The following is a 20,561-nucleotide window of genomic DNA, read 5'->3' on the forward strand; positions in this document are numbered from 1 at the left end:
GATTTTCCACTAGCGTTCCTTTGTCAACCTCCTCGGAAACGGAGAACGAGAGCTGCGCTGCGGACCCACCACACGCACAAAGCAACGCTGCTATCTGTATCCACATCGTGACTGTTGGTCCCCTGCGTCCCATCGCTGCCACGGAATGAAAGAAATCATCATTTTCCAACATGTCCACTTTAGGCGAATATCAGACGAAGCCCTCGCTGCTATGTGACCATTTATGTATTTTCTGACAAAGCACGGGTGGACTACTGAGCTTCGTACGGAGAGGAGGAGTCTGGGAAAAAGCAGCCACATTCATATTGTGGTCTCGAGCGACACCAGCTGTTATTTTGGTGCTAATATACAAAGACCAAATAGACATGCATATTATACACAGAAATATAGCCCAAACGTCAAAGCAGACGAAAACTATATTTCAGTGGGAACATTTTATAAAATCTTGTTCAGAAAAAAACGCAGTTTCAAAGGCGTGTATACGAGAGATATCAGTTGTGTTTTACAACGGAAGACCATATTAACAAAGTAATGCATTATCATCTATGTAGGTTGAAATCAAATCAAAGCGAGGCAGCTTTTCCATGCATGTACAAACTCTCTTCAGAGTTCAGCACCATGGACAGCGTCACCACTGGTCAGCATCTAACTTGACCAACGACTTCACAACTAAACACACATACAAGTTCAGCAAGCAGCTGTTTTGAAGAATATCCTGAATTCTCCAACATACAGCATCATGTTGTGAATGACTTTTTCTGTGCAAGAAAATATATTATTTATAGTATAGCCCCCAAAGTACTATATTGAATCAATTGCTTTCACAGCCATGAATTAAATGTATCACGAAAAGTCAGCAAATATTGAAAATTAAAAAAAGCGCATACTCTAATGACTCAATGTCTTTCAGAAATGTAATGACACAATCTGCAGAAATAAATACTTTTGGATTCCAATCAACTCACCTTGTCTTGGTTGGGTAAAGTCTGAGTTCTGGTATAAGTATCTCCTCCGTTAATACTGATCAGTTCACCATCTATAGGAGGAAACTGTGCGGGGAAAACCACTACGTCACTCTTCAGCGTGTCTGAGCTGAAACACACGTCATACTGCTGAGTAGACTTGGAGTAAGACCAGCTCCCGTCAGGGTGGGTGGTGATCATTGGGGCGCTGTACCTGCTGAAGCTGCCGTCTGTCCTGTGGCATTTGACAGCTATTAAACTGATGAGGCTCAGCAGAAAGATCACCGACACCGACACGATGGCGATCAGCAGATACAGGTTTAAGTCAGAGAAGCTGTCCTCCTTTGTGGGCACATGTCTGAACTGAGTCTGGATGTCAGCTGTGCTTTCAACCACCACCACGTCAATAGACACAGTAGCTGACAGGGAGGGTTCTCCGTTATCAGAAACCAGCACCACCAAGGGGTGAGCTTTCAGGTCATTGTCACTCATCCTCCTCTTAGTCCTGATCTCTCCGGTGCTGGTTCCGATCCGGAAGAGGTTGTTTCCTTTGGGCTCAGAGAGGTGATAGGAAAGCAGCGCATTGTATCCAGAGTCTGCGTCTACAGCCCTGATCTTTGCCACAAAGTATCCCGCTTCAGCAGAATAGGGGATGCTCTCACTGTTAACGGAGCCGTGCTCAGAATAGGGCGCGAGGATCGAGGGACTGTTGTCGTTCTCATCCAGGACTAAAACGTTCACAGTCACGTTGCTGCTGAGCGGAGGAACACCAGAGTCTGTGGCCTGGACTTTAAACTGGAAGGTGTTTAACTCCTCGTAGTTAAAAGACTGCAGGCTGACTATGTCTCCTGTCTCTGAGTTGATGTTGACAACTGAAGTTATAGGAAGACCTTTTGAATCCCCATTTAATGAGTATGTTACTCTCGCGTTTTCATGTATATCGGGATCGACTGCAGTTATGGAAAAGATAAGAGCTCCAACTGGACTGTTTTCTTTTACATAAATGTTAATCACAGGCTCAAGGAAATGAGGCGCGTTATCATTGACATCAGAAACCTGAACACTTATAACGCTGGTGCTGGATAGAGACGGGGTCCCTTCATCAGCAGCTGTAATCGTGACGTTGTAAAACGAGTGTCCCTCTCTATCAAGAGGTCCATCGACTACTAAAGAATAATAATTTTTATAATTGGGAGTTAGCTTAAAAGGTTCAGAACCGATTAGTGCACAGCGAGTCTGGCCGTTTTTTCCTCCATCTTTATCAGTCACTGTCACTAAGGCGACAACGCTTCCTATTTCAGCATCTTCTTTAACTGGGTTAGTGAGTGACGTCACCACAATTTCTGGAGCATTGTCGTTCACATCAACTACCTCCACCAGCAGCTTCCCATTTGCACCCCGAGGTGAAAACCCCTGATCTGTTGCTTTAATGTGAATTTCATATGCTGACTGTGCTTCGTAATCTAAATAACCCTTCATTGCGATTTCCCCAGTTTCTGCATCCATGATAAACACATCTGCAGGATCGAAATTTCCACGCTTGACGAAAGAATACGTGATCCTCCCGTTGTCCCCTTCGTCTAAATCTGTCGCACTCAGTTGAATCACCGATGATCCAGCTGGCGCATTTTCATTCACCCGCGCCTTGTAAAGTGTTTTACTAAATGACGGCGTGTTGTCATTGACGTCCAGAACATTCACATGTATGTGCAAGGTTCCGGATTTAGGAGGCTTTCCTCCATCTACAGCGGTCAGCGATAGTTTAATGACGGCTTGTTTTTCACGATCTAAAGCTTTCAGGAGCACCAATTCAGCAGATGCACTGTGTTCTCCACCGCCCTGTACATCGAGGGAGAAGTATTCATTTTGGCTCAGCCTGTAAGTCTTCACTGAATTGCTTCCCGTATCTGCGTCGAGGGCCAGGGGAAGCAAGAAGTGTTCGCCCTGAGGTGATGATTCAGATATGTTAAGTGAATACGACTTCTCAACGAAGGCCGGTGCGTTGTCATTCACATCAACAATAACCACCTCAACGCGGTGGAGTACCATAGGATTACTTAGTATCGCCTCAAAGTTTAGCGTGCATTTGATGGTGTTTGGACAAAGCTCCTCGCGGTCTAGTCGCTCATTGACGTAAAGATCCCCCGTTTTAAAGTTGGCTTCGAAATATTTCTTACTGTACCCGGACACGATATTTAGATTCCTCGTTTGCAGGTCTCGGACGTTGACATTTAAATCCTTTGCGATATTCCCGACCACAGTCCCTTTGTCCACCTCCTCGGAAACAGAGTAGAATATCTGAGCAGCAGACCAGTCCGATAAAAACAGGATAAACAGCCAGCAGAGTGTCCGGTCATCCCTTCTGCGGCCCATCGCTGCTGTCAAAGAAAGTGATGCGATGCGAATTATATTCATCCATAAAACGCCACTCGATCGGCCAACGTTTAAAATCCCATCCACTCCAGTTCTCGCCTTTTCCTCGTCGCTCGTGTTCCTCGCACAAAGCCCTCGCAGTCTGCTGACGCTTCACACGGGAAGGAGGAGACTGAACACACCGAGCTCACAACAACACGTGGTCGTCAGCGACCCCACGCGTTACAACGTGGACATGAAAATAGTTATATTAATGAAGTTGCACATATTGAATGTCTAAAACGTGTACTACATTGTACACCTGAGGATTTTGAGGAGAGACTAAAAGTTTGCTTTTACCAAAGAGGATAAGATCCGACTAAATACTCTGAGATTTCTACGGAACAATTACTGTGAGAATATCTGAAAGTAATGTAACACATGGAAAAGATACATCAAACTAGATGAAAGTTCAAAGGCATTAATATTCCGTCTACATGGGAAACACACGTAGACAACACTGTCACGGTTTAATATTTGAAAGCAGTTCAGCTATTTTCAAGCATTATTGATTTATGAATGAAAGCCTAAGTAGCTAAAATATGACTGAAAGCGTAATTCATGCAAGAGCTTTTGGATTGTAAACCAAAAGGACAAGGAAGGCACCAATACGTTTTCAGCACCATGGAAAGCACAAAGCTACATACCTACTTAGGATATGTCCACTATGACAACTTAAGGCAAACCTGTCATCTCTTGAAATGCAAATCTTTGTAATATATTTTGTGACTGCAACATTCTTAATTCGGAATTTCCGAGTTTGAAAGTCATGTATGTGAAAGCGAAGAGAGAAGATGAAATGCTGCAAACAACTCACCTTGTCTGTATTAGGTAAAGTCTGAGTCCGTGAAAAAGTATCTCCTCCTCCGTTAATACTGATCAGTTCACCATCTACAGGAGGAAACTGAGTGGGGAAAACCACTACGTCACTCTTCAGCGTGTCTGAGCTGAAACACACGTCATACTGCTGAGTAGACTTGGAGTAAGACCAGCTCCCGTCAGGGTGGGTGGTGATCATTGGGGCGCTGTACCTGCTGAAGCTGCCGTCTGTCCTGTGGCATTTGACAGCTATTAAACTGATGAGGCTCAGCAGAAAGATCACCGACACCGACACGATGGCGATCAGCAGATACAGGTTTAAGTCAGAGAAGCTGTCCTCCTTTTTGGGCACATGTCTGAACTGAGTCTGGATGTCAGCTGTGCTTTCAACCACCACCACGTCAATAGACACAGTAGCGGACAGGGAGGGTTCTCCGTTATCAGAAACCAGCACCACCAAGGGGTGAGCTTTCAGGTCATTGTCACTCATCCTCCTCTTAGTCCTGATCTCTCCGGTGCTGGTTCCGATCCGGAAGAGGTTGTTTCCTTTGGGCTCGGAGAGGTGATAGGAAAGCAGCGCATTGTATCCAGAGTCTGCGTCTACAGCCCTAATCTTTGCCACAAAGTATCCCGCTTCAGCAGAATAGGGGATGCTCTCACTGTTAACGGAGCCGTGCTCAGAATAGGGCGCGAGGATCGAGGGACTGTTGTCGTTCTCATCCAGGACTAAAACGTTCACAGTCACGTTGCTGCTGAGCGGAGGAACACCAGAGTCTGTGGCCTGGACTTTAAACTGAAAGCTTTTTAACTCCTCGTAGTTAAAAGACTGCAGACTGATTATGTCTCCAGTCTCTGAGTTGATGTTTAAAATTGATGAAATTGGAATATTTCTTTGAGAATTTTCTAGCAATTTGTAAGTCAGTTTTGAATTACTGTTCAGATCAGGATCAAATGCATTTATTGTATACATAACAGAGCCCACTGGACTATTTTCTTTCACATAAACATGAATGACAGGCTCCATAAATCGAGGTGCATTGTCATTGACATCAGAAACATGAACAGTAATGACTGTGATACTGGACAGAGGTGGACTTCCTTCATCTGTGGCTGTAACAGTGACATTATAAAGAGAAGTGTTTTCTCTGTCCAGTGGTCCATCTACTACTAATGAATAGTCATTTTTGTAGTTTGACTTCAGTTTAAACGGAACAGACCCAACTACCTTACAGTTAGTCACACCGTTGTTTCCTCCATCTTTATCACTCACTGTGACCAAAGCAACGATGGTCCCCAGTTCTGCATCTTCTTTAACTGGAGTCATGAGTGACGTCACAGATATTTCTGGAGCATTGTCATTCACGTCAATTATCTCTATCAGCAGTTTAGCATGCGCACTACGAGGAGTGACGCCTTGATCAGTGGCTTGAACTCTAACTTCATAAGCAGACGTTTCTTCATAATCTAATGTGCCCTTCACAGAGATTTCTCCTGTTTCCGAATTTAGATCGAAAATATTTGATGGATCAATATTTCCTCGTTTGATCAACGAGTACAGGATCTTACTGTTCATGCCCTCGTCTAAATCGGTTGCATTTAACTTCATTATCACTGTTCCATAAGCAGTATTTTCAGATACACGTACTTTATACAGCGATTTGCTAAAAATGGGTACATTATCATTGACATCTAATACACTAATACGTATTTGTAAGGAGCCAGATCTAGCAGGTTTCCCTCCATCTACAGCCGTCAAGACAAGTGTGATCACCGGCTGTTTCTCTCGATCCAAAGCCTTTTGCAGCACTAACTCAGCAGACACACCGTGTTCTCCACCGCTCTGCACATCAAGAGAGAAATATTCATTTTGGCTCAGCTTGTACGTCTTTACTGTGTTACTGCCGATGTCCGCGTCTTCTGCTATTGGGAGGAGATATCGCTCTCCAGTTAAAGACGATTCTGAAATATTCAAAGAATATGTTTTTTCAATGAAAGCGGGCGAATTGTCGTTTATATCTAAAACATTGACCTCTATGCGATGTGCACTCATTGGGTTGTTCAAAACGGCTTGTATTTTTACTGAGCATTTCACCAGTCCGGGACAAAGCTCCTCTCGGTCTATCCTCTCGTTAACAAAGAGGTTCCCGGTCCGCAAATTCACGTCAAAATATTTCTTACTGTAACTCGAAACAACACGCAAGTCCCTGGTCGTTAGATCCTGTAAGTTGAGGTTCAAATCCTTTGCAATATTCCCCACCACGGTGCCTTTGTCCACCTCCTCAGAAATCGAGTAGGACAACTGCGAAGCCGCCCAGTTGCAAAGACAAAGAAACACAACAATGTGAATCCAGTCGTATTCCTTTTGTCGTCGAATATACATTGTTGCTGCATCAAAACTTCTGAACCCAGTCGATCATCTATCCTCGGTAGAGATACATCCGTAAACATAAATATTGTTGCTGGAAGCTCTTGTCCTCGTCACTGCCACTTCCACGGATGTACTAATGCCCGATGACGATTTCATTTTGTATCCTACGCAGGGAGGAGGAGTTTTAGAAGTAAACACACTTTCATGTTCATGGTCTCATGCGACATCGTGTGGTGAATTATATGTATTCAAATGCAATCCATTGTATCACATAGTCATGGAATTTAAAATATTAAAGTTGACAAAAATAGTCTGGTTTGAACATTTCTTTTTAATATCTAGAGTGTGACAACTTTATAGACGACTTTTGAAATTGATAAAACAATCCGTTAAGGTACAATATATCCAGAAAAAAAGACTACAAATTGAATTTCAGAGTGAACTCGACCTCCTCAAAAAATCCCATATTCGGAATCAATCATTGATTAAAGAAACAAGTTCAACTCAACGCAGAATGAATCACAGAAACCAGATACTGTCAACACACAGTCCAGCACCACGGACAGCACCTTCTCTGACTGCATTCAATGTCAGGAGCTGTAACAAATGTTAGATCACACTTGACTGATACCAGCTGCATACAATCGACGCAGCAAACAAAGCAATGTTGACTGCTGACTATAAAGAACAGCCAAGACCAATTAAATCAGGAATGAAGTGCTTTCAACAGGTCTAACAGCAGCACATTTTGCAGCTGAATTGGACACAAACGGCCACAGAGAGCTCTAGATATTCCCACTACAACACATGATGGCATACCCTTTTTTTTCGTAGATTTGAGAAGTACGATACAAAATCTTGAGATTAAATTGTTTGCATTTCTTCTTACCTTGTCTTGGTTGGGTAAAGTCTGAGTTCTGGTATAAGTGTCTCCTCCGTTAATACTGATCAGTTCACCATCTACAGGAGGAAACTGTGCAGGGAAAACCACTACGTCACTCTTCAGCGTGTCTGAGCTGAAACACACGTCATACTGCTGAGTAGACTTGGAGTAAGACCAGCTCCCGTCAGGGTGGGTGGTGATCATTGGGGCGCTGTACCTGCTGAAGCTGCCGTCTGTCCTGTGGCATTTGACAGCTATTAAACTGATGAGGCTCAGCAGAAAGATCACCGACACCGACACGATGGCGATCAGCAGATACAGGTTTAAGTCAGAGAAGCTGTCCTCCTTTGTGGGCACATGTCTGAACTGAGTCTGGATGTCAGCTGTGCTTTCAACCACCACCACGTCAATAGACACAGTTGCTGACAGGGAGGGTTCTCCGTTATCAGAAACCAGCACCACCAAGGGGTGAGCTTTCAGGTCATTGTCACTCATCCTCCTCTTAGTCCTGATCTCTCCGGTGCTGGTTCCGATCCGGAAGAGGTTGTTTCCTTTGGGCTCAGAGAGGTGATATGAAAGCAGCGCATTGTATCCAGAGTCTGCGTCTACAGCCCTGATCTTTGCCACAAAGTATCCCGCTTCAGCAGAATAGGGGATGCTCTCACTGTTAACGGAGCCGTGCTCAGAATAGGGCGCGAGGATCGTGGGACTGTTGTCGTTCTCATCCAGGACTAAAACGTTCACAGTCACGTTGCTGCTGAGCGGAGGAACACCAGAGTCTGTGGCCTGGACTTTAAACTGGAAGGTGTTTAACTCCTCGTAGTTAAAAGACTGCAGGCTGACTATGTCTCCAGTCTCTGAGTTGATGTTTAAAATTGATGAAATTGGAATATTTCTTTGCGAACTTTCTAATAATTTGTAAGTCAGTTTTGAATTACTGTTCAGATCAGGATCAAATGCTTTTATTGTATACATAACAGAGCCCACTGGACTATTTTCTTTCACATAAACATGAATCACAGGCTCCATAAATCGAGGTGCATTGTCATTGACATCAGAAACATGAACAGTAATGACTGTGATACTGGACAGAGGTGGACTTCCTTCATCTGTGGCTGTAACAGTGACATTATAAAGAGAAGTGTTTTCTCTGTCCAGTGGTCCATCTACTACTAATGAATAGTCATTTTTGTAGTTTGACTTCAGTTTAAACGGAACAGACCCAACTACCTTACAGTTAGTCACACCGTTGTTTCCTCCATCTTTATCACTCACTGTGACCAAAGCAACGATGGTCCCCAGTTCTGCATCTTCTTTAACTGGAGTCATGAGTGACGTCACAGATATTGCTGGGGCATTGTCATTCACGTCAATTATCTCTATCAGCAGTTTGGCATGCGCACTACGAGGAGAGAAGCCTTGATCAGTGGCCTTTACTCTAACTTCATAAGCAGACGCCTCTTCATAATCTAATGTGCCCTTCACGGAGATTTCTCCTGTTTCTGAATTTAGATCAAAAATATTTGATGGATCAATATTTCCTCGTTTAATAAACGAGTACAGGATCTTACTGTTCATGCCCTCGTCTAAATCGGTTGCATTTAATTTAAATACTAATGTTCCGGGAGTAGCATTTTCATTTACACGCGCCTTATAAAGAGATTTACTGAAAGTAGGTGTATTGTCATTGACATCTAAAACATTAACAATTAACTGCAATGTTCCAGATCTAGCAGGTTTGCCTCCATCTACAGCCGTCAAAATAAGTTTAAGAACCGGCTGTTTCTCTCGATCCAAAGCCTTTTGCAGCACTAACTCAGCAGACACACCGTGTTCTCCACCGCTCTGCACATCAAGAGAGAAATATTCATTTTGGCTCAGCTTGTACGTCTTCACTGTGTTGCTTCCTATGTCCGCGTCTTCTGCTATTGGTAGGAGATATCGCTCTCCCGGTGACAACGATTCTGAGATATTCAGTAAATGTGATTGATCAATGAATACAGGCGAGTTATCATTTATATCTAAAACATTTACTTCAATACGATGTGCACTCATTGGATTGTTTAGAACGGCCTGTAATTTCAAGGTACATTTTACCGTATTTGGACAAAACTCTTCTCTGTCTATTCTTTCGTCAACAAAGAGGTTCCCGGTGCGCAAATTCACATCGAAATATTTCTTCTTGTCACCGGATACGATTTGGAGATCCCTGTTTTCTATTTCTTGCACATTTAGGTTCAGGTCCTTTGCGATGTTCCCCACCACGGTGCCTTTGTTCACCTCCTCGGAAATTGAGTAAGATATCTGAGAGACAGAGCAGTCACAAAGACAAAGCAGCGCTACAATATGAATCCAGGCGTATTCCTTTTGACGTCGCACATACATCCTTGGTGGAGTAAAAGAGCTGAATCGAGTGAATCATTAATCCTTTGTTTTAGTAATTCCTTCAAAAGCAAATTGCTCCGTTTAACATCCAGCCTATCTCCTCACAACACCATCGAGTGCTGAGTGTACAATGACCGATGACGATTTCATTTAGAAAATCAACAGAGGAGGAGTCTTGGATAAACGGCGACATTTCATTCTGTGGTCTCCTGCGACATCATGTGGGGAATCATGGGTATATTCGATTCATGCTTGGTCCATTTATTTGCCATGTACTTCTCCACAAATAGATCATCCGAATGCATATCAACATCGCACGATGATTGTCCTCAAATAACGCACCATTAGTTAAAAAAGCATCATGTATTCGCGTTTAATTACCAATGTTCAGTATAAACATGTTGTTCAATGTTGAGTGTGCAAAAAACATGGACATTTTCAAAACGAGACAAGCCACCACAAAGTTAAAATACTGCAATGATCCAGAAAACCAAACAATAACTGAAATAGTTCGTCGTGAGATTTAAATGCAATATAAAGTAACTTTACTGAAAAAAAGCTTATAATGATACAATGTGCTCGCTTCATAACGGCACAGAAACTATTACAAGCCTTACTTCAGCACTACGGAGACCGCCATTTCACAAGATGAAAACGTAAAAAGCTATTTTCTGTTCAGTCAACAAAAAAAATAATAGTAGAATGGCAGTGAAACCAAAGATCGTTTATTTAAACAAAATGGCGAGAATGTCTCCATCTAAGTAACGAGCATCGTGAGGTCACGTTGCCCTGTGCTGTTGAGAAATGTTCAGAGGGCATTCAAGAGCGGGTTAACTGCACAATTGAATTGTGCAGAAACCATAAAACTAGCACCATGGTCAGCGCTGTTTCTACTCAGACTGAATCGTTTTAAAGGGAAAATATCTCATGTATGGAGATTCAAACGAGTTCATCTTTACTTTGCCACATTGCTCGATTAGACACCAACTAACAATGCTTTTGGATGCTTAGACCAGGATGTTGTGCTAAATAGTACACTAAAATACCTTATTTGTTTGTAGTGAGGCGAGTAGCTTGACGAGTACAAGGAAAATGGAACAATTTCTTACAGGACGAATTATGTTTACTAATTTTATTTCCAGTGAAGTAACCTGATCTGCATGAAATACAACAACTTCCATGAAGTTTGGTTGTGTGTTCATCAACAAGTCAGTGTTGTTGCCTAGATGACACTTTCATTTGACTTCACATTCGTCCATGCTGGCAAACAACATTATATCACATTCACGTAGTCAAATAGTACGATTGGATTTCAGCGGAATTTGTTTGGGGATCCCCAATCTATTATCAAAACATTACATTTAAAGTATAGCCTACCTTGTCTTTGTTGGGTAAAGTCTGAGTTCTGGTATAAGTATCTCCTCCGTTAATACTGATCAGTTCACCATCTACAGGAGGAAACTGTGCAGGGAAAACCACTACGTCACTCTTCAGCGTGTCTGAGCTGAAACACACGTCATACTGCTGAGTAGACTTGGAGTAAGACCAGCTCCCGTCAGGGTGGGTGGTGATCATTGGGGCGCTGTACCTGCTGAAGCTGCCGTCTGTCCTGTGGCATTTGACAGCTATTAAACTGATGAGGCTCAGCAGAAAGATCACCGACACCGACACGATGGCGATCAGCAGATACAGGTTTAAGTCAGAGAAGCTGTCCTCCTTTGTGGGCACATGTCTGAACTGAGTCTGGATGTCAGCTGTGCTTTCAACCACCACCACGTCAATAGACACAGTAGCGGACAGGGAGGGTTCTCCGTTATCAGAAACCAGCACCACCAAGGGGTGAGCTTTCAGGTCATTGTCACTCATCCTCCTCTTAGTCCTGATCTCTCCGGTACTGGTTCCGATCCGGAAGAGGTTGTTTCCTTTGGGCTCAGAGAGGTGATAGGAAAGCAGCGCATTGTATCCAGAGTCTGCGTCTACAGCCCTGATCTTTGCCACAAAGTATCCCGCTTCAGCAGAATAGGGGATGCTCTCACTGTTAACGGAGCCGTGCTCAGAATAGGGCGCGAGGATCGTGGGACTGTTGTCGTTCTCGTCCAGGACTAAAACGTTCACAGTCACGTTGCTGCTGAGCGGAGGAACACCAGAGTCTGTGGCCTGGACTTTAAACTGGAAGCTTTTTAACTCCTCGTAGTTAAAAGACTGCAGGCTGACTATGTCTCCAGTCTCTGAGTTGATGTTTATCATTGTCGACAGAGGCAGAGTTCTACTATTACTGTCTAAAAACGAGTAGCTCAGCTGACCGTTGTTGCTGACGTCAGAATCGGTTGCAGTCACCGTTTTAACAACTGTCCCTACTTTGCTGTTTTCTTTCACATAAATATTTACTAAATCTTCCGGGAATCTTGGCGCATTGTCATTAACATCAGAAACGTAAACTGTAATAACAGTGATATTTGAAAGAGGAGGACTCCCTTCATCGGTTGCTGAAATTGTTACATTGTACTGAGGAGTTACCTCTCTGTCCAAATGTCCGTCAACCACTAAAGAGTAATAGTTTTTGTAATTCGTCTCCAATTTGAATGGAACCGTATTCAAGATCTCACATTTGACTTGCCCATTTTTACCACTGTCTCTGTCTAGAACGGAAACAAGTGCAATGGCAGTGCCCACATCCGCGTCCTCATTCACTGTTTTGAGCAGTGACGTCACAGTGAGCTCAGGAGCGTTGTCGTTTACATCAATGACTTCTACCAGCACTTTACTATGAGCAGACAGGGGAGGCTTGGCTTTGTCTCTCGCCTCCGCTCGGATTTCAAAAGCTTTTCTTTCCTCATAGTCGATTTTTCCTTTCACTGAAATGATCCCCGTTTCAGGGTCTATTTGGAAAATATCCAGAATGTGGTCCTGATCCTGATTACGAAGAGAATAAACCACTTCACTGTTTGTGCCTTCGTCAGCGTCGGTCGCATTTAAGGTGAAGACCGCCGTCCCAAGTGGGATATTTTCAAACGTCTGAACTTTGTAAAGAGTGTTGCTGAAAATTGGTGCGTTATCATTTATATCGAGTACATTTATTTTAATTTCTGATGTGCCTGAATTTGGTGGTGTTCCCCCGTCTACCGCAGTTAACATGAGCTGCATATGTGCTTTTTTCTCACGGTCTAGGGCTTTCTGCAGCACTAACTCTGGAGATATACTCTCCCCTCGTGTGTGTGTCGACAGGCTGAAGTATTCGTTTGGACTGAGCTTATACGCACTGACACCATTTTTACCCACATCGGCATCGCTTGCCTCCGACAACGCGAATCTAAAGCCAGGCAAGGTGTTCTCTGCGATGTCCAATATTTGGGATTTCGTGGTAAAAGACGGAGCATGGTCATTCACGTCTCTAATTTCTATCTCTACGCGGTAGAGCTTTAGTGGGCTGTTTATAACTGCCTCTACGCTTACAGTGCATTTGGCTTCATCTGTGCAAAGCTCCTCTCGGTCTATCCTCTCATTGACATACAGGAATCCGGTCTTGAGATTTACCTCGAAGTATTTCCTCTTGGATCCCGTAACAACCTGAAACAAACGGGACTCCAAATCCTGCACATTGAGGTTTAGATCCTTCGCGATATTTCCGACATTAGTCCCCGGGTTTACCTCCTCTGAGACGGAGTAGGAGAGCTGCGCAGACGCCGATTCCCAGAAACAATCCAACATCACCAGCAGCAGATACGTAACAATGGACCTCGTGCTACTCGGTGAAAACATCATTCCGATCGAAAAAGAACAAAGTATATATCCACAATTGGGTTTCTTCCGCGGACGGATGAGTTGTGACAATATTTAGTCCAACACCATTTCGATGTTCAGCTTAGAGAGGAAGACTCCATAATGTCCTCCCTTCTCCCCCGAGTTTCTTTGTGATAAAAATCCACAGTCATTCCGTTTTTACCCTGGGAGGAGCCTCGACGTTACTGTGTTACGGTCTATAGCGTCACTTTGTGGTAAACTATGAGAACTACACACGTCATAAGACAACTGTAAAACACCGCTCATCATTCATGAACGCCACCGAGCAAATGGAACTCTAAATTATTGCAATACTTTAAATACATAAAAAAACAGAATGTATTTTAAAATGTATGGGAAATCTCACACCGTTTACTGCACCCTGGAATGCGGGTTTTAAGTCGTTGTGAAAGATAATCTGCTGTGACTTTAATTTATTAAATTATGGTAGTAAAGAGTAGCCTATATTTTCAACAGATATTCAACGTTGACAGTGAAACGCAGTTAAACTTTAATTGCAGGACTTGATAGGACATACAACAATATTGTCTTTTTTCCTTTTACTGTATATGGTATAGTTTGCATCATATCAGCAAATGTATTGACATTTGCGGTAGAAACCCTGCAGTTTAGATGGACGTAAAATATTCCCATTATGATTTCAAACAATCACTCAACAGATTAACTATTTAAAGAGGATATAAAGAACGAAATCTTCCAACTGTGACACCTCATAAATAAACATGTCAAACATACACTGTCTTGACAACTTTTGAGCAAGGAGTCATATTAGTCCAAATTATTTTTTAACAACACACTGGACTTTGGAACAAGTAAAAAAGTTATGGCAAAGATCCAAAAGACCATAAGAGAATACGATAAAAGCATGTCTTTCCCACCACTTTCTTTTCACCCTCAACACATTTAAAGATTGTCTTCAGCACCACGGACAGTGACATACAGATTGACTTGCTGAGTGAGCAGCCAATAGAGGGTGAATGGGAACAACATAAGCAGATAAACATATGACAACAGCTTCATGGACTTTTGATTGAACTCAAATTAAATGAAGGTTAGTGATGATACATACTTGATGCCAACGTTCTTACCTTGTCTTTGTTGGGTAAAGTCTGAGTTCTAGTATAAGTAAATGCCATGAGGACGCGTAAATGCCATGAGGGTTTTTTGACCGCTAGTCCAGTGCTCTTTATTTTAGGCCGACATAAAACTGCATTTTAGCATAAGGAATTATATTTCTGCCGATAGGAAATGTGCAACACAGAGTCCTTAATGTATTTTATATCTTACCTTGTCTTGGTTGGGTAAAGTCTGAGTCCTGGTATAAGTATCTCCTCCATTAATACTGATCAGTTCACCATCTACAGGAGGAAACTGAGCGGGGAAAACCACTACGTCACTCTTCAGCGTGTCTGAGCTGAAACACACGTCATACTGCTGAGTAGACTTGGAGTAAGACCAGCTCCCGTCAGGGTGGGTGGTGATCATTGGGGCGCTGTACCTGCTGAAGCTGCCGTCTGTCCTGTGGCATTTGACAGCTATTAAACTGATGAGGCTCAGCAGAAAGATCACCGACACCGACACGATGGCGATCAGCAGATACAGGTTTAAGTCAGAGAAGCTGTCCTCCTTTGTGGGCACATGTCTGAACTGAGTCTGGATGTCAGCTGTGCTTTCAACCACCACCACGTCAATAGACACAGTAGCTGACAGGGAGGGTTCTCCGTTATCAGAAACCAGCACCACCAAGGGGTGAGCTTTCAGGTCATTGTCACTCATCCTCCTCTTAGTCCTGATCTCTCCGGTGCTGGTTCCGATCCGGAAGAGGTTGTTTCCTTTGGGCTCAGAGAGGTGATAGGAAAGCAGCGCATTGTATCCAGAGTCTGCGTCTACAGCCCTGATCTTTGCCACAAAGTATCCCGCTTCAGCAGAATAGGGGATGCTCTCACTGTTAACGGAGCCGTGCTCAGAATAGGGCGCGAGGATCGAGGGACTGTTGTCGTTCTCATCCAGGACTAAAACGTTCACAGTCACGTTGCTGCTGAGCGGAGGAACACCAGAGTCTGTGGCCTGGACTTTAAACTGGAAGGTGTTTAACTCCTCGTAGTTAAAAGACTGCAGGCTGACTATGTCTCCAGTCTCTGAGTTGATGTTTAAAATTGATGAAATTGGAATATTTCTTTGCGAACTTTCTAATAATTTGTAAGTCAGTTTTGAATTACTGTTCAGATCAGGATCAAATGCTTTTATTGTATACATAACAGAGCCCACTGGACTATTTTCTTTCACATAAACATGAATCACAGGCTCCATAAATCGAGGTGCATTGTCATTGACATCAGAAACATGAACAGTAATGACTGTGATACTGGACAGAGGTGGACTTCCTTCATCTGTGGCTGTAACAGTGACATTATAAAGAGAAGTGTTTTCTCTGTCCAGTGGTCCATCTACTACTAATGAATAGTCATTTTTGTAGTTTGACTTCAGTTTAAACGGAACAGACCCAACTACCTTACAGTTAGTCACACCGTTGTTTCCTCCATCTTTATCACTCACTGTGACCAAAGCAACGATGGTCCCCAGTTCTGCATCTTCTTTTACTGGAGTCATGAGTGACGTCACAGATATTTCTGGGATATTGTCATTCACGTCAATTATCTCTATCAGCAGTTTAGCATGCGCACTACGAGGAGTGGTGCCTTGATCAGTAGCTTTTACTCTAACTTCATAAGCAGACGCCTCTTCATAATCTAATGTTCCTTTCACAGAGATTTCTCCTGTTTCTGAATTTAGATCGAAAATATTTGATGGATCCGTATTTTTTTGTCTGATAAACGAATAAAGGATCTTACTGTTCATTCCCTCGTCTAAATCTGTTGCATTTAATTTAATTATCACTGTCCCCTGTGCAGTATCTTCGCGAACACGTACTTTATACAGCGTTTTGCTGAAAATTGGTGTATTATCATTGGCATCTATTACATTTACATGTATCTGCAATGTTCCAGATTTAGCGAGTTTCCCTCCATCTACAGCCGTCAAAATAAGTTTAAGAACCGGCTGTTTCTCTCGATCCAAAGCCTTTTGCAGCACTAACTCAGCAGACACACCGTGTTCTCCACCGCTCTGCACATCAAGAGAGAAATATTCATTTTGGCTCAGCTTGTACGTCTTCACTGTGTTGCTTCCTATGTCCGCGTCTTCTGCTATCGGGAGGAGATATCGCTCTCCCGGTGACATTGATTCGGAAGTATTTAAAGAATACGACTGGTCTATAAATTCTGGCGAGTTATCATTTATGTCTAAAACGCTGACTTCTATTCGGTGTACAATCATAGGATTGCTTAACACAGCCTGTATCCTCAAGAAGCATTGTACCGTGTTCGGACAGATCTCCTCTCTGTCTATCCTCTCGTCAACAAAGAGGTTCCCGGTCCGTAAATTCACGTCAAAATATTTCTTACTGTAACTCGAAACAACACGTAGATCCCTGGTTTCTAGATCGTGTACATTCAAGTTCAGGTCCTTTGCGATGTTCCCCACCACGGTGCCTTTGTTCACCTCCTCGGAAATGGAGTAAGACAACTGCGAGGCAGACCGGTCACAAAGACAGAGCAGCGCAACAAAATGAATCCAGGCGTATTCTTCGCTTCCCATCGTGGTAGAATAATCACTGAATCCCGCTTATCCTGTATTTCCAAGAAATGTATATATCCGTCATAAACACGATTCTCCAAACAGCAGCAGCAGCCCTTCTCCCCACATACGACAACAGCGTCTCGCTTTACTGATGGTCAATGACGGTTTTAGGTTTACCGTGCAGGGCGGAGTTGTACACATATTGTAACAATCATATCTATGGTCTCCAGCGACATCATGTGGTAAATGACAGATAAGTCAACATAAATGAGTAACTCTTATCCCACATATTTGTTTGTTTTATTGTAGATCTGATATTTAAATATTTGGTACAATACATTGACTTCAGTATATATAAAAGAAAATTAAAGGTAATTTCTTATGATTTAATAATGCACAATTCTAGGAGTTATTCAAAGGTACAACAAAGTCTAAGTATAAAAAAGCGAAATCATTTTGTTGGCAATATCAGGCAAAATTAAAGTTAATATAATACTGAAATGCATCAGTCAACCAACAAATACCTCACAAATGAAACATTAGATACTGGTTTTGTTGCTGGTTTAATAAACTATCCAGAGAATTTAAATAATGAAACAATTGCAGAGTTTAATTTCAGCACCACAGACAGCGCTGTTCATTGCGGCTATGAATGGATCCAGTGAACTGATGAGCTCATTGGAGCCGATACTAAATAATCCTGCTGTCAAAGTATATCATCTCAGGATTTTAAAACATAACCAATCTGAGTTGTTCGTGATTCAGGTCTTTCAAAATGTGGAGCTGAGATCCATCACTGATGAAACAATAAAATAAAAATACAAATCGCATCACAAAATATGCAAATCATGGCGATTGAAAGCTGAATAACACATACCTTGTCTTGGTTGGGTAAAGTCTGAGTTCTGGTATAAGTATCTCCTCCGTTAATACTGATCAGTTCACCATCTACAGAAGGAAACTGCGCGGGGAAAACCACTACGTCACTCTTCAGCGTGTCTGAGCTGAAACACACGTCATACTGCTGAGTAGACTTGGAGTAAGACCAGCTCCCGTCAGGGTGGGTGGTGATCATTGGGGCGCTGTACCTGCTGAAGCTGCCGTCTGTCCTGTGGCATTTGACAGCTATTAAACTGATGAGGCTCAGCAGAAAGATCACCGACACCGACACGATGGCGATCAGCAGATACAGGTTTAAGTCAGAGAAGCTGTCCTCCTTTGTGGGCACATGTCTGAACTGAGTCTGAATGTCAGCTGTGCTTTCAACCACCACCACGTCAATAGACACCGTAGCGGACAGGGAGGGTTCTCCGTTATCAGAAACCAGCACCACCAAGGGGTGAGCTTTCAGGTCATTGTCACTCATCCTCCTCTTAGTCCTGATCTCTCCGGTGCTGGTTCCGATCCGAAAGAGGTTGTTTCCTTTGGGCTCAGAGAGGTGATAGGAAAGCAGCGCATTGTATCCAGAGTCTGCGTCTACAGCCCTGATCTTTGCCACAAAGTATCCCGCTTCAGCAGAATAGGGGATGCTCTCACTGTTAACGGAGCCGTGCTCAGAATAGGGCGCGAGGATCGTGGGACTGTTGTCGTTCTCATCCAGGACTAAAACGTTCACAGTCACGTTGCTGCTGAGCGGAGGAACACCAGAGTCTGTGGCCTGGACTTTAAACTGGAAGGTGTTTAACTCCTCGTAGTTAAAAGACTGCAGACTGATTATGTCTCCAGTCTCTGAGTTGATGTTTAAAATTGATGAAATTGGAATATTTCTTTGAGAATTTTCTAACAATTTGTAAATCAGTTTTGAATTACTGTTCAGATCAGGATCAAATGCATTTATTGTATAAATAACAGAGCCCACTGGACTATTTTCTTTCACATAAACATGAATGACAGGCTCCATAAATCGAGGTGCATTATCATTGACATCAGAAACATGAACAGTAATGACTGTGATACTGGACAGAGGTGGACTTCCTTCATCTGTGGCTGTAACAGTGACATTATAAAGAGAAGTGTTTTCTCTGTCCATCGGTCCATCTACTACTAACGAATAGTCATTTTTGTAGTTTGACTTCAGTTTAAACGGAACAGACCCAACTACCTTACAGTTAGTCACACCGTTGTTTCCTCCATCTTTATCACTCACTGTGACCAAAGCAACGATGGTCCCCAGTTCTGCATCTTCTTTAACTGGAGTCATGAGTGACGTCACAGATATTTCTGGGGCATTGTCATTCACGTCAATTATCTCTATCAGCAGTTTAGCATGCGCACTACGAGGGAAAGTGCCTTGATCAGTTGCTTGAACTCTAACTTCATAAGCAGACGTCTCTTCATAATCTAATGTGCCCTTCACAGAGATTTCTCCTGTTTCTGAATTTAGATCGAAAATATTTGATGGATCAATATTTCCTCGTTTAATAAACAGATACAGAATCTTACTGTTCATGCCCTCATCTAAATCGGTTGCATTTAACTTCATTATCACTGTTCCATGAGCAGTATTTTCAGGTACACGTACTTTATACAGCGATTTGCTAAAAATCGGTGTATTATCATTTACATCTAATACATTTGCATGTATCTGCAATGTTCCAGATTTAGCTGGTTTCCCTCCATCTACAGCCGTCAAAATAAGTTCAAGAACCGGCTGTTTCTCTCGATCCAAAGCCTTTTGCAGCACTAACTCAGCAGACACACCGTGTTCTCCACCGCTCTGCACATCAAGAGAGAAATATTCATTTTGGCTCAGCTTGTACGTCTTTACTGAGTTACTGCCGATGTCCGCGTCTTCTGCTATTGGGAGGAGATATCGTTCTCCCGGTGACATTGCTTCGGAGATGTTTAAATAATACGACTTGTCTATGAATTCTGGCGAGTTATCATTTATGTCTAAAACGCTGACCTCTATTCGGTGTACAATCATAGGATTGCTTAACACAGCCTGTATCCTCAAGAAGCATTGTACCGTGTTCGGACAGATCTCCTCTCTGTCTATCCTCTCGTCAACAAAGAGGTTCCCGGTCCGTAAATTTACGTCAAAATATTTCTTACTGTAACTCGAAACAACACGTAGATCCCTGGTTTCTAGATCGTGTACATTCAAGTTCAGGTCCTTTGCGATGTTCCCCACCACGGTGCCTTTGTTCACCTCCTCGGAAATGGAGTAAGACAACTGCGAGGCAGACCGGTCACAAAGACAGAGCAGCGCAACAAAATGAATCCAGGCGTATTCCTCGCTTCCCATCGTGGTAGAATAATCACTGAATCCCGCTTATCCTGTATTTCCAAG

The 20,561-nt window shown here is 43.0% G+C and overlaps 6 protein-coding genes across 7 annotated transcripts in view; all 6 read right to left on the reverse strand.

Moving 5' to 3' along the window:
• Nucleotides 1–20,561, reverse strand: part of LOC306745575 (protocadherin alpha-C2-like) — a gene marked incomplete at its 5' end in the record, with an annotated part of 179,663 nt that overhangs the window by 37,887 nt on the left and 121,215 nt on the right. The gene's annotated exons all lie outside the window — the stretch shown is intronic.
• On the reverse strand, nt 957–3,335 carry LOC306745662 (protocadherin alpha-3-like; the record flags this gene model as incomplete). Its single annotated transcript, XM_079228495.1, has 1 exon — nt 957–3,335. The coding sequence occupies one exon, from the start codon at nt 3,333–3,335 to the stop codon at nt 957–959; it is 2,379 nt and encodes a 792-aa protein (XP_079084621.1).
• LOC306745663 (protocadherin alpha-2-like) lies at nt 3,407–6,573 on the reverse strand (the record flags this gene model as incomplete). Its single annotated transcript, XM_079228496.1, has 2 exons — nt 3,407–3,486; nt 4,185–6,573. 2 exons carry the CDS (start codon nt 6,571–6,573, stop codon nt 3,407–3,409), a joined length of 2,469 nt encoding a protein of 822 aa, XP_079084622.1.
• LOC306745664 (protocadherin alpha-3-like) lies at nt 7,268–17,287 on the reverse strand (the record flags this gene model as incomplete). The annotated part of the gene is made up of 3 exons (XM_079228497.1): nt 7,268–7,315; nt 7,439–9,493; nt 16,961–17,287. The coding sequence occupies 3 exons, from the start codon at nt 17,285–17,287 to the stop codon at nt 7,268–7,270; spliced, it is 2,430 nt and encodes an 809-aa protein (XP_079084623.1).
• LOC306745665 (protocadherin alpha-3-like) lies at nt 11,177–13,591 on the reverse strand (the record flags this gene model as incomplete). Its single annotated transcript, XM_079228498.1, has 1 exon — nt 11,177–13,591. The coding sequence occupies one exon, from the start codon at nt 13,589–13,591 to the stop codon at nt 11,177–11,179; it is 2,415 nt and encodes an 804-aa protein (XP_079084624.1).
• Nucleotides 18,040–20,516, reverse strand: LOC306745666 (protocadherin alpha-5-like; the record flags this gene model as incomplete). Its single annotated transcript, XM_079228499.1, has 2 exons — nt 18,040–18,065; nt 18,143–20,516. 2 exons carry the CDS (start codon nt 20,514–20,516, stop codon nt 18,040–18,042), a joined length of 2,400 nt encoding a protein of 799 aa, XP_079084625.1.

Source organism: Taurulus bubalis, assembly GCF_910589615.1.
Source record: "Taurulus bubalis genome assembly, chromosome: 13".
In the NCBI taxonomy this organism is placed as follows: domain Eukaryota; kingdom Metazoa; phylum Chordata; class Actinopteri; order Perciformes; family Cottidae; genus Taurulus; species Taurulus bubalis.